This window comes from Somniosus microcephalus, unplaced genomic scaffold (genome assembly GCF_052327205.1).
Source record: "Somniosus microcephalus isolate GS21.2 unplaced genomic scaffold, FLI_Smic_1.0 unresolved_chr1, whole genome shotgun sequence".
Classification (NCBI taxonomy): domain Eukaryota; kingdom Metazoa; phylum Chordata; class Chondrichthyes; order Squaliformes; family Somniosidae; genus Somniosus; species Somniosus microcephalus.
The window spans coordinates 135,023,642-135,037,459 of record NW_028225179.1 but is presented as its reverse complement, the minus strand read 5'-3'; the positions used below and the strand labels follow the sequence as shown (position 1 = coordinate 135,037,459).

At 49.3% G+C, this 13,818-nt stretch overlaps 1 protein-coding gene across 3 annotated transcripts in view; it reads left to right on the top strand.

Annotated features, from left to right (window-relative positions):
* Nucleotides 1-13,818, top strand: part of LOC147095909 (uncharacterized) — a 78,842-nt gene that overhangs the window by 23,839 nt on the left and 41,185 nt on the right. For 2 of the 3 annotated variants that reach the window (XR_015074839.1, XM_085974920.1), the window contains exon 1: nt 7,953-8,224. Coding sequence is in view for 2 of the 3 variants with exons in the window: in XM_085974920.1 (XP_085831046.1) it covers nt 8,101-8,224 (124 nt within the window). In the remaining variant the exon portion in view is untranslated. Of the gene's footprint in view, nt 1-7,952; nt 8,225-13,818 lie in introns of those variants that run through there. The other variant, XM_085974921.1, reaches the window with a different exon arrangement.

The following is a 13,818-nucleotide window of genomic DNA, read 5'->3' as shown; positions in this document are numbered from 1 at the left end:
TCGGTAGGAAAAACAGAAAGGCAGAGTATTATTTAAATGGTCTTCTCTTCTTAGTCAGTCCCTTGGAACTGAGGATGACTTGCTTCCACACTAAAAATGAGTTCTCAGGTGACTGATGAGTCCAATGCGGGACCTACAGTCTCTGTCACAAGTGGGGCAGACGGTGGTTGAAGGGGCGGGTCGGTGGGGTGCTTGGGTCGACGTGCGCTCCTTCCGCTGTTTGCACTTGGCTTCCGCTTGCTCCCGGCGAAGAGACTCGAGGTGTTCGGCACCTTCCCGGATGCTTCTCCTCCACTTTGTGCGGTCTTGGGCCAGGGATTCCCAGGTGTCGGTGGGGATGTTACACTTTTACAAGGAGGCTTTGAGGGTGTCCTTGAAGCGTTTCCTCTGCCTACTGGGGCTCTCTTGCCGTGTCGGAGCTCCGAGTAGAGCGCTTGTCTTGGGAGTCTCATATCGGGCATGCGGTCGATGTGACCCACCCATCAGAGTCAGTCTTGAAAATACTCAGTGACTCAGCATCCACAGCCCTCTGGGGTAGAGAGTTCCAAAGATTCACAACCTGAGTGAAGAAATTTCCCCTCATCTCAGTCCTAAATGGCCGACCGCTTATCCTGAGCCTATGCCCCCTAGTTCTAAACACTCCAGCCGGGGGAAAACAGCCTCTCAGCATCTACCCTGTCAAGCCCTCAAAAAATTTATAGGTTTCAATGAGATCAAGTCTCATTCTTCTAAACTCCAGAGAGTATATGCCCAGTCTACTCAATCCTTCTTCATAGGACAACCCTCTCATCCCAGGAATCAATCTAGTGAATCTTCGTTGCACCCCCCTCTATATCCTTCCTTAGGTAAGGAGACCAGAACTGCACACAGTACTCCAGATGTGGCCTCACCAAAGCTCTACCTAATTTATGTTACCAACATATGAGATTGATAGGCAGGAAAAGACCAGCAAGCCTGCCCGACATACCAAGGTGGCAGGAGCTTCATGACTAGTCACTTCCTACCTGCCTTCGCACCCCAATGCCCACCTCTCTACATGCACCCCCCCACCACCCGCACCCCCCCCCCCCATCCCCTCACCCCGCCCAAACCCTCACGGCCGTGTAATCTCCCGGGAGAGGCAAAAAAGAGAAAAAACCAGGGCCAGTAAGGGAAAAAAATACTCTGTAAAATTCCTCTACGACCCCCTTAGGCAAACAAAGCCTGGACCAAGTGTTGTCTATAAAGACACTTACCTTCAAGTCGTTTAATAACAAATTCTAAAGTTCTATTGTTTTATTTTTTTTAAGTTCAATTTCATTCCAAGGTACTTTAATAGTTGAATAGAGTCATAGGGGGAAAAATTCAGTTGGTTTGCGCCTCCCGTTAGCGCCTTAAGAGGGCGTGAATGGGGCGCAAAGCAACTAGCGCACGGGCGAGGCGATATCTGCGCCTCTCGCGGAACTGACCGGACATTTTGCGGCGGCGCTAAACAATACCGCCGATCTCTTGCGCACGCAGATCTTGACGTCATTCGAGAGTGCAACGCCCTTGTGACGCCCCGGAACGGAAATTGAGTGGCGCCCCCCTCCTTTCCGCCTGGCGCTACCAACGATGGGTAGACTGGAACGCTTCCCAGTCGCTGTGGGGCTGGGGGGGGGGGGCGTTATTTAAAGGGGGCCTCTTCCTGGCTTTTGTGTGGTAGACATTTTTGCACCAATCGTTCTGAGAGAGAGAGAGAGATTTTGAGAGAGATAAAGAGAGAAAGAGAGACTTCTGCATTGAGTCAAGGCTGTCTGAAGTAGTTTTGGCTTCTAACAATAACTTTGCAGGTACTTTGGTTATTGACCTTCATTACTTTGACTGCCAAGATACTATGGGGGCTGCAATGAATGGGGGCGTCGTCCTGCGCCATCGCATTCGGAGGGCACAGAGACGCAGAGAGAGAGTGGCAATCATGGCCAGATGGAGGAGGGCCAACAGGCCTCTGTACAGGAGACCTTACCCTCCCAGGGTATTTCGCCAACAATTCTCCTACATTAATATGTCTGAGGAGCAGTGTTTGCGAAGGCTGCGCTTCAGCAAGGAGGTGGTCACTGAGCTCTGCCACCTGCTGCAGCAAGATCTGCAGCCTCAACTGAGGAGCAGGACGTCTCTGTCGGTGGCACTGAAGATAACAGTGGCTGTCAACTTTTATGCCACCGGCTCATTTCAATCAGCTACTGGGGGCATCGCCAATATCTCCCAGTTCGCGGTGCATTGCTGCATCCGTCAGGTCACAAATGCCCTCTTTAAAAGGAGACGAGAGTACATCTCTTTCCCCATGACCCGGACAAGCAGCAAGAACGCGCAACGGGCTTTGCAAGGATAGCGGGCTTCCCCATGGTGCAGGGTGCCATTGACTGCACCCATGTGGCTTTGCGTGCTCCGCATGAGAATGCCGAGGATTTCCGCAACCGAAAGGGCTTCCATTCCTTAAACGTTCAGTTGGTCTGTGACCACAGACAGCTGATACTCGCTGTCAATGCCCACTATCCTAGCAGCAGCCACGATGCCTTCATCCTGCGCCAGTCTACTGTGGCAGAACTTTTCCAGGCATCGCATCACCCAGGTGGTTGGCTTCTCGGGGACAAGGGGTATCCTCTGTGCACCTGGCTGATGACACCACTCCGTATGCCCAACACCCCTGCTGAGCTGCGGTACAACGAGAGCCATCAAGCTACCAGGAACATCGTTGAGCACACAATCGGCGTGCTCAGGCAACGGTTCCGCTGTCTGGACCATTCTGGAGGAGCCCTGCAGTACTCGCCTGAGCAAGCCTCCCACTTCATTGTTGTGTGCTGCATGCTGCATAACCTGGCAAACCTCAGGACCCAGCCAATGCCACCAGGCCTTGGAGCACCACCAGAGGAGGAGGAGGAAGAGGAGGATGATCATCAGCAGCACCAAGGCGGGAGGGAGGCACACAATGTAGAAACTGGAAGGGCCGTCCGTCAAAGGCTCATAGCAAGCCGCTTCTGGGCCCTGTCTGGGGAAATGGCTTCTGCCATTGAGAACAACCTGAATGAAACCAACCCGCAGCCCCTAAGCCGGTCAAGGCAACAATGATTGCAAAGACCAAACATGTACATTTTGAATACAAAAACGTTTTTATTTTACAAACACTGTGTGTGTCATTTCCGCATGACAAACTAATAGAAAGAAACACAAAAAAAAAACTGTCATTAACATAACTGGCTCTCACAACCTGGAGACAATGTCCAAAACAGTAAAAAAAAATTGACCACGAAACTCAGCCTTTATTAAAAAAATGAACAACATTTTGTCACACCTCCTACTTTTTGCCCTCCAAGGGTGATCTCCTTCCATTGCGCACTTCCCCCCTTCCCACCCTACAGCTCCTCCATAATGGGACCCCAGTGGCTGCAGCAAGGCTGGTGGAAGGCTGCTGATTGCAGTCTCAGGTTGTGACAGATGCCCTTGAGGGACGGCCTGGACCAGCTCTGGGCCTGGAGGGCCCGGCTGCTGACTGCTCCAACTCTGCATGGGTGGCAGCAGTCTGTCCTACAGGCGGTGGCAAGTGCAGTGGAGAAGTGACAGTGGTGGCAGCAGGAATGCTGTCATCTTGAGAGAGGACATCAACTCCCTGCTCGACCAACACACTGGCACTCTGTAAGGGGTGGTGGGTGGGTTGTTTGTCAGCTTCACCTCTGACTCCTTTGAGCGGTTCAAATCGCTCCCACTCCCTTTTGTTCTGGACTTTGGACTTATTTGGGGGTTGCAATAAACTTGCAACAGACACCTGGGTTAGTCAAAAGAATTCAGATCTTTATTGAGACAGGAAAGTATACAATACAATGAAACTTATACTTTAAAAGGGTGGGGAACACACGGAATAAGCGAGGGAGAATTACAATACACAAAATCCCTTACCCTCCCAACCCCACTAACACTAGCTAGGCTGGAATCCAGAGGACCAGGAAATGCTCACCAAAATGACTTTCTTGACAGATGTAGAGGTTCGCGATTTCAGGGTTCTCTTTAGTTGTGGCGGTTGGGGCCTGCCGTACCTCGGACATGGTAGAAGACTGCACCTGCGTTGGGTCTTCAGTTTTGGGTTTGTCCGCAGATGCGGTTAGTCGCGCTGATGGATCTATCGGGTAAGTACCCAATTTCTTTTGGTTAGGGCTAGCTTTAGGGTCTTTTGTGTCCAAACCTTACCCAGGGGTAAGTCAGACTAGCCTGTAGAGTGGAAACAAGTCTTTGGTTCGTGAGTTTTTCGGCAGTTGGTTTCTTGTTGGTCGCGGTGGCCCAATATTACCTGGTTGGTTTTAATATTGGCGGTTGTTGGCTTCTGTGGGCCTTTGGTTGCCGCGATCTCTGTTTCTTCTTTCTTCCTTCAAGTCTCCGATGATGATCTTTCTCTTGAGCTGGTTGGCTGAACTTGAACTCGAACTGGCTATCCGTCGAACTATCTCACTGTTTCCGCTGTCTGTACCGTTTGAACTGAAAAGGCAGGCCTCAATTATACTAATTTGGGGCCTGGCTTATTTGACCACCAAATCTCGGGTTTCGTTAAATTTGGCAGGCTCATTATTTTTAATGTGTTTTAAAACTTTAACGAGCTTTGGGGATGGCCCATCCAAACTTAACGAGTTTAGGGGATGGCTCATCTAAACTTTACCGGCCTTTAACTGGTTTCAGGATTGCCTTGAAACCAGTTTTAAAATGCAAAATGTTTGTCAATCTCTTTACAGGAAACTTTGTTATATCCGGCACCGACGGGACCGGCGTGTTACCGATCTATCAAAACTGCCGGACATACAAAGTTAATGTTGAAGCATACGGAGGTTTCATCTCCGTGTCTGACAACAAACACTGTTGCTTAGCAACAGCTTCTAAACAGTCGGCTGCAGCTGCAAGCGTCTCTAGCTGAAGCTGTTGCTATAGCTACAGACCTTGCAGTGCCTGACTGGGGAAAAAAAAGCAACGAGAACTAAAAAAAACTTATAGAAAATGGCTCCTGATTTTTGCCGTTAGATCGAGTATTCCGGACATATAACCTCTGGATAAACCAAAGTTCCCAGTAATTGGTTTTGGACTGTGGTTTGTTTGTGGTAACCTGTAGGGCTAATGTTCCTTCCTTTGTATTGCTGGGGGCATGTCCTGTTTATTCGATACCTGGCTCTGTGACTTCTTGGCGGGAAAACAGTCTTCATTGTCCTTATGTAAAACTGGGGCGGCCCTGGACATTCCTTAGACAGTCCAATATCCAAACTCGGGCGTCCACTCTCCTCCCCTTTGTCCCAGCCTTTTGCAAGCCTGAACATATCCTTTTAAACCAGCCAAAACTTCCTGGGATTTTTATTTTAAATCCCTTTGGCCCAATAACTCCTTAAAACAGTCCAAAATCTCTTCCTTAATTTAACTCTTTGAAATTCTTCTGTTAGGCCCAACCATACAATTATCCTTTTTACAGATTTCTTCTGTAATGTTCCAAAATCATCTTTAAAATAATGCTTTCCTTCTGTTCTGAGGTTGTGCAGAAATTTTCAAACATTACAACTCCCACAGGGCAGCACCTCAGCATCCGGAGCAATCTGCTGCAGCACAGATTGCTGGCCTGTTGAGGCGCAGTGAGAGCCCCGGGGAAATGTGTCCGAACCAGCGAGGATGGCAGCAGTCAGTGCTCGCGTGGCCTCAGTCTGAGTCTGCATGAGAGCAGTCAGAGATGGGCTCATGGCAGCCACTGACTGCATTGCAGCACTAAGCAGTTGCGTGGCATCCGCCTGTGCTACAGCGAAATGCTCCACACTCTTTGCCAGTGATTCAATGCATTCGGGCACCCTTCCCACTGCACCCATGAGCTCAGTGTGCCTCTGCACCGCCTCGGTGTTCATTTCAACGAGGAGCCGCTCCTCCTCTGCATCCAGTGCAGTAGGACTCGATGGCATACTCTCCCTCCGGGGAGAAGGCCCCCGAGCTTCCCTACTCCCATCGCGTTGCTGCAGCCCGCTGGGTCCTGGAGCTTCACCCTCATCAGACCATTCCCCCCTGCTCTCCTCCAGGGAAGGTGTGTTCCCAGTGTGGGCATGGGCTTCCTCGGAAGACGGTGGCGCTGATGCTCCGGCTTCCTCTTCCTCCTCGCCTTCAGCTTCACTCCCACTGGCAGCTTGAGGGCCCATCTCCTCACCTGGTGAATCACCATCTGAAAGCAGGGTGGTACAAGAGTGGCTTTAGCGTGAGGACAGGGTGGCAGCAAGGGAGGCATGAGTGCAGTGATTTAGTAATTTGGATTGAAAGTGTCAAAGGCTGGTGTTGTGAGGAACAAGTGGAAGGAGAGAGGACAAAAAGGTGATGATCTTACCATTGCTGTCCAGAACGGGGTCGGCGTCTCCAATGGCGACGGGACCGATCACCCGGCTTGCCACTATCCTCTGGACGCTCACCTCAAAATCGCTGAGGGGTTGCAGCTGAGGCCGCCCTCCACCCGTTGCTGCTGTCTCCTATTATGAGATAGCTTGGCCTGCAAGAAAAAGGATGGTGTCTGAGTAAATATACAGCCATGGTCTTGCCTGATGTGCCTCCCGTAGTTGAATAGCCCTTACTGTGTGGAATGTGCGTGTGTGTTTGATGAAAGGGCCATAGGTGTTGGATGAGTGTTGGGCATTGGGGCTTTTAAGACACTCTGGCCATAGTGTGAGGTTGAGATGGAGGGATGGAGAGGTTTTGAAAAAAAGCCACTCACCCTGACGACCCGAGTGAGGTCATTGCACTTTTTTCTACATTGGATATGGGTCCTGGGCACCATGCTCCTTGAGGAGCCGCCCTGAGCCACCTCCCTCCACACTCTTCTGTACTCACGTGGCAAAGGCCTCCTGCCACTCTCTGGGTACAGAATGGATCTTCTGCGCTCCACTGCACCAACCAGAGCCTCCAAGGCCCACTCGCTGAAGCGCTGTGCTCGCTCCCTGGCCCTCTCCATAGTCCTTGGCTGGAAGATTTAGGCACAGGTCTGTCCAGGCCGAGATTCAAGGCTCCAATGAGCAGGATGTGGCTGCAGAGCAAGATCGACCCTCCCCTTTAAGAACTGACCGGCGCCAGTGTGTCTGTGTTCAATCGGTAACTGACAGCACCTGCGCTGCACCCGCCCTCGCTCCTCACTCCTCGGCCTTAGCGCCTTAAGACAGGTGTGTAGCGCCTGATTTAGCGCTCCAATCACCTCCAGGGGCGATAAAAGCCAAGTTTGCCGTCGGAGGCGATAATTAGCGGCAGGCGCTAAATTTTGCGCACGGCCGAGAACGGCGCCCCAAACAGGGCGATACTGAATTTCTCCCCCATAGAGTTATACAGCACAGAAAGAGGCCCTTCGGCCCGTCATGTCCGCACCAGCCATCAAGCCCTGTCTATTCTAATCCCATTTTCCAGCACTTGGTCCGTAGCCTTGTATGCTATGGCGTTTCAAGTGCTCATCTAAATGCTTCTTGAATGTTGTGAGGGTTCCTGCCTCTACCACCCTTTCAGGCAGTGAGTTCCAGATTCCAACCACCCTCTGGGTGAAAAAGTTTTTCCTCAAATCCCTTCTAAACCTCCTGCCCCTTACCTTGAAACTATGCCCTACTCCATGTAACAAATAAGGATTGAATCCTGCATTAAGCACCTGGAGAAACTGTTGTTCTCCTTAGAGCAGAGAAGGTTAAGAGGAGATTTGATAGAGGTGTTCAAAATCATGAACGGTTTTCATAGAGTAAATAAGGAGAAACTGTTTCCAGTGGCAGAAGGGTCAGTAACCAGAGGACACAGATTTAAGTTGATTGGCAAAAGAACCGGAGGCGACATGAGGAAACACTTTTTTACACAGCGAGTTGTCGTGATCACTGCCTGAAAGGGCGGTGGAGGCAGATTCAATAATAACTTGCAAAAGTGAATTGTATGAATATTTGAAGGGGAAACATTTGCAGGGCTATGGGGGGGGGGGGGGGTGGTGGGGGAGGAAAGAGCAGGGAGGAGTGGCACTAATTGGACAGCTCTTTCAAAGAGCCGGCACAGGCATGATGGGCCGAATGGCCACCTTCTGTGCGGCAAAGTTCCGTGATTCTATGAAACTGTTTTACAGATTAAATGATGCACCAAATTAAAAATTCCCCTGGTGGCGCCTCATCCCATCGACCCGCATCCTTCACAGCCAACTTCACGCAGGCGATGACGAACTCAACCTCCAATGTCTATACCTCTTCCAAGCAAGGTTAGTGTCAGAAGGTGTGATTATAACCCAGTGTGAAGGTTTCCACTGTCAATTGTGATCTCATCAAGAACGAGCTCAAGAACGAGCTCAAAAAACCATTCATCCTGAAAGTGGCGCTTAAAGAAAGGAAGCGAACAGTTTGTTTGACCTTCGGCCCTTCAACGCCATGGACATTTTCTGCTGTTTAGGTTTTAATACAGGGAATGGGTTATTTAGTTGGTTCATTCGTTTCCGGTGGCCCTTTTTGTAGGTCACTGCACTTGTTGTAGAACTAACTTTGTGCTGAGTTTTGGAAGCGTTATTCCTCTGTTCCCCTTTCCCCCCACCCCACCCCTAAAAATTGTCAAAATTATGTTGAGGTTAGTCCGAATGAAATGCAGGGTCCCGAGGGTTGGAGACCTATGCTTCTGTTTCCATTTCCCTTCATCATAGACATATAAGGGCTCTAGCTGAAGTCCTTAAAGATGGAAGAACAGGGTTAGAAGGATGGTAATTCTGGGCTGATTGTGGATAAATGTGCCATCCGCTCCCTTGGTTGAGTGTGAAGGCTTTGAAAAGTATCGTGGGGTGAAATTTGACTTGGGTAGTGGGGTGGGGGGACATAAAATGGGTGGAATCACATTTCCCGCCCATTACACCACACGCCCAGTATTCAGTGCTATTGAAGCGACTCACCTCCTGACTCCGCAAAGCCTTTCTACCATCTACAAGGCACATGTCAGGAGTGTGATGGAATACGCTCCACTTGCCTGGATGAGTGCAGCTCCAACAAGACTCAAGAAGCTCAACACTATCCAGGACAAAGCAGCCCGTTTGATTGGCACCCCATCCACCACCTTAAACATTCACTCACTCCTCCACCAGCGTACCGTGGCTGCAGTGTGCACCATCTACAAGATGCACTGCAGCAACTCGCCAAACCTTCTTCGGCAGCACCTCCCGAACCTGCAACCTCTTCCACCTAGAAGGACAAGGGCAGCAGGCGCATGGGAACACCACCACCTCCAAGTTCCCCTCCAAGTCACTCACACCATCCTGACTTGGAAATACATCGGTCGTTCGTTCATCGCCGCTGGGTCAAAATCTTGGAACTCCCTCCCTAACAGCACTGTGGGAGCACCTTCACCACACGGACTGCAGCGGTTCAAGAAGGCGGCTCACCACCACCTTCTCAAGGGCAATTAGAAATGGGCAATAAATGCTGGCCTTGCCAGCGACGCCCACATCCCATAAAAAACAAATGAAAAAAACAGAACTAAATATCGTGCAGGGCTTACAACGGGAGATTGATGCGTTGCCACCCATTTTTCAACCTCTCCCCCACTCAAGTCCAATTTCCTTCAACTAATCAGCCTCCCGTGGCATCGCACGGAAAGTCAAGACCAAGTGTAGTCTTCAGCAGATCGATACAGCTCCTCTGCTGGCTCCATTGGCGAGTCCACCGTGTGGTGTGGAGTTCAACCTGGAGTCCGCTGTCAGGGGGTGGGTATATGCTGATGACGTTGGACTGTCCTCACCGCCTCCACCTCCTCCCACCCCCTCCAGTCGAACAACAGGTGTAAATTTACGAGCCGGGCTCGGGTAAGAATGATGAGCGAGTTACATAAGAACATAAGAAATAGGAGCAGGAGTAGGCCATTCATCCCCTTGAGCCTGCTCCGCCATTCAATAAGATCATGGCTGATCTTCTACCTCATCTCCACTTTCCTGCACTATCCCCATATCCCTTGATTCCCTTAATATTCAAAAATCTATCGATCTCAGTCTTGAATATACTCAACGACTGAGCCTCCACAGCCCTCTGGGGTAGAGAATTCCAAAGGTTCACCATCCTCTGAGTGAAGAAATTTCTTCTCATCTCAGTCCTAAATGGCCAACCCCTTATTCTGAGACTGTGACCCCGGTTCTAGACTCCCCAACCAGGGGAAACATCCTCCCTGCATCTACCCTGTCAAGCCCTCTCATTCTTTTAAACGCAAGAGAATATAGGCCTAGTCTACTCAATCTCTCCTCACAGGACAACCCCCCCCTTCCCAGAACCAGTCTAGTGAACTTTTGTTGCACTCCCTCTATGGCAAGTATATCTTTCCTTAGGTAAGGAGACCAAAACTATACACAATACTCCAAGTGTGGTCTCACCAGGGTCCTATATAATTGCAGTAAGACGTCTTTACTCTTATACTCAAATCCTCTTGTAATAAAGGCCAACATTCCATTTGCTTTCCTAATTGCTTACTGTACCTGCATGTTAACTTTCAGTGATTCATGTACAAGGACACCCAGGTCCCTCTGAACAGCAACATTTCCGAATCTCTCACCATTTAAAAAATACTCTGCTTCTGTATTTTTCCTGACAAAGTGGATAACTTCACATTTCTCCACATTATATTCCATTTGCCATGTTCTTGCCCACTCACTTAGCCTGTCTATATCCCCTTGAAGCCTCCTTGCAGCCTGCTCACCCAGCTTTGTATCATCAGCAAACTTGGATATATTACATTTGGTCCCCTCATCCAAATCATTGATGTAGATTGTGAATAGCTGAGGCCCAAGCACTTATCCTTGCGGTACCCCACTAGTTACAGCCTGCCAATCCGAAAATGACCCATTTATTCCTACTCTCTGTTTTCTGTCCGTGTTAGTATATTACCCCCAATCTCATGAGCCCTAATTTTGTTTAATAACCTCTTGTGTGGCACCTTATCGATTGCCTTCTGAAAATCCAAATACACCACATCCACTGGCTCCCTCTTACCTATTCTGCTAGTTACAACCTCAAAAAATTCTAACAGATTTGTCAAACACGATTCTCTTTCATAAATCTGTGTTGACTCTGCCCAATCCTATTATTATTTTCTAAGTGTCCTGTTACCACGTCCTTATTATTATTTTCTAAGTGTCCTGTTACCACGTCCTTAATAACAGATTCTAGCATTTTCCCTACTATTGATATCAGGCTAACTGGTCTGTAGTTCCCTGTTTTCTCTCTCCCTCCTTTCTTAAATAGTGGGATTACATTTGCTGCCTTCCAATCAGCGGGAACCGTTTTAGAATCTATGGAATTTTGGGAAATGACAGCCAATGCATCCACTATCTCTTTAGCCACCTCATAGAGTCATAGGGGGGAAAATTCAGTATCGCCCCATTTGGGGCGCGATTATCGGCCGTGCGCAAAGTTTAGCGTCTGGCGCTAATTATCGCCTCCGACTGCAAACTTGGCTTTTATCGCCCCTGGAGGTGATTGGAGCACTAAATCAGGTGCTTCACACCTGTCTTAAGGCGCAAAGGCTGAGGAGCGAGGCGCTACCTCAGAGCGCTGACGAAGCTCATGTGATGACAGTCAGCAATGGAACACAGACACAATGGCGCTGGCCAGTTCTTAAAGGGAAGCGTTGATCTTGCTCTCCATCCACATCCTGCTCATTGCAGCTTTGAATCTCGGCCTGGAGAGACCTGTACATCAAATCTGCTGGAAAGAACAATGGAGAGGCCCAGGGAAAGAGCTCAGAATGCAGCCCCCACAGTCTCTTCTAAATTGTGGAGATGCCGGAGTTGGACTGGGGTGGACAAATGTAAGAAGTCACACAACACCAGGTTATAGTCCAACACCTGACGAAGGAGCAGTGCTCCGAAAGCTTGTGATTTCAAATAAAGCTGTTGGACTATAACCTGGTGTTGTGTGACTTCTTACATTCTTCTAAATTGATACAAGGAAGGGCAAATCAAAATGAACCTGCAAAGTGCTGCTCAGTACCCAAAACTCCTTCACACAGTGTTGAATCTCTCCAGAAGTCTTTCTCTCTCTCAGAATGTGTGGTGCAAAAATTTCACCAGCAAAAAAAGGCAGAAAGTGTTCACCTTTAAATAGCGCTCCCCCAGTCCCTTCCCGACTGCAAAACGCTCCCCTCAACCTGTTGTTGCTAGCGGCAGGCGGTAAGGCAGGGGGCGCCACTCAATATCCGGTCCGGGGCGCTACCGGGGCGTTGCGCACTCGACTGACGTCACGATCTGCCTGCGCAGGAGATAGTGGCTGCAGTGTTTAGCGCCGCCGCAAAATGCGTAGTTAATTTTGTGAGTGGCGCAAACATCGCCGCGCCCGGGCGCTAGTTGCTTTACGCCCCATTAGCGCCCTCTTAAGGTGCTAACGGGAGGTGCAAACCAACTGAATTTTTCCCCCATAGAGTCATAACGGCACAGAAGGAAGCCATTCGGCCCATCGAGTCCATGTCAGCTCTTTGTAGAGCAATCCAGTCAGTCCCATTCCCCCGCTCTATCCCCGTAGCCCTGCAAGTTTATTTCCCTCAAGTGCCTATCCAGTCTCCCCTTGAAAACATTGAGTGTCTCCGCTTCCACCACTTCCGTCGGCAGCGAATTCCAGGTCATCACCACTCACTGCGTAAAAAGGTTTTTCCTCACATGTATCTCTTGCCCAGAACCTTAAATCTGTGTCCCCTAGTCCTTGTACCATCAATTAGTGGGAACAGCCTTTCCCCGTCTAGCCTATCCAAACCCGTCATAATCTTGTACACCTCTATCAAATCACCCCTCAGCCTCCTTTGCTCTAATGAAAACAAATCCAGCTTCTCCAACCTGTCCTTGTAGCTAAGATCCCCCATCCCCAGAACCATTCTGGTAAATCTCCTCTGCACCCTCTCAAGGGCCTTCGCATCCTTCCTAAAGCGTGGTGACCAGAACCGGATGCAATACTCCAGTTCTGGCCTAACCAGTGCTTTATAAAGGTTCAGCATAACTTCTCTACTATTGTACTCAATACCTCTACTTATGAAGCCCAAGATCCCATATGCTTTGTTAACCACTCCCTCAATATGTCCCACCACCTTCAGGGACCTATGCACATTAACTCCCAGGTCCCTCTGTCCCTGCACATTCTTTAAAACTGTGCCATTAAGTGTATATTGCCTCTCCCTGTTCCTTCTGCCAAAGTGCATCACCTCACACTTCTCTGTATTAAATTCCATCTGCCACTTGTCTGCCCATTCTGCTAGCCTTTCTATGTCCTGTTGCAGTCGATTGGTATCATCCTCACTGTTTGCCACACCCACAAGTGTGGTGTCACGGCAAATTTAGAAATTCTACTCTGTATTCCAATATCCAGGTCATTTAAATGTATCAAAAAAAGCAGTGGCCCCAGCACTGACCTTGGGGAACACCACTGTCTACCATCCTCCAGTCTGAAAAACAGCCATTTACCACAACTCGTTGTTTTCTGTCCTTAAGCCACTTCCTTATCCAAGCTGCCACTGACCCACCTATTCCATGAGCCTCAATTTTGCCTTCTATGTGGTACTTTGTCAAACGCCTTCTGAAAATCCATGTAGACAACATCCACTGCATTCCTTTAATCAATCCTCTCTTTCAAAACCCTAGGATGTAGGCCATCAGGTCCAGGGGATTTACTGGCTTTCAGTCCCATTAGTTTCTCCAGTACTATTTTTTTTGCTAATTCAACATACAATAGTTATTAGTTACAGCAAGAGCAGAGTCTCCATGGAATGGAACCTCGGCCTGAGCCTGCTGAGTGAAGAGAAAAGAATGGGGCATTGTGGTTGCAAACATCATCCATTCTTTACTTC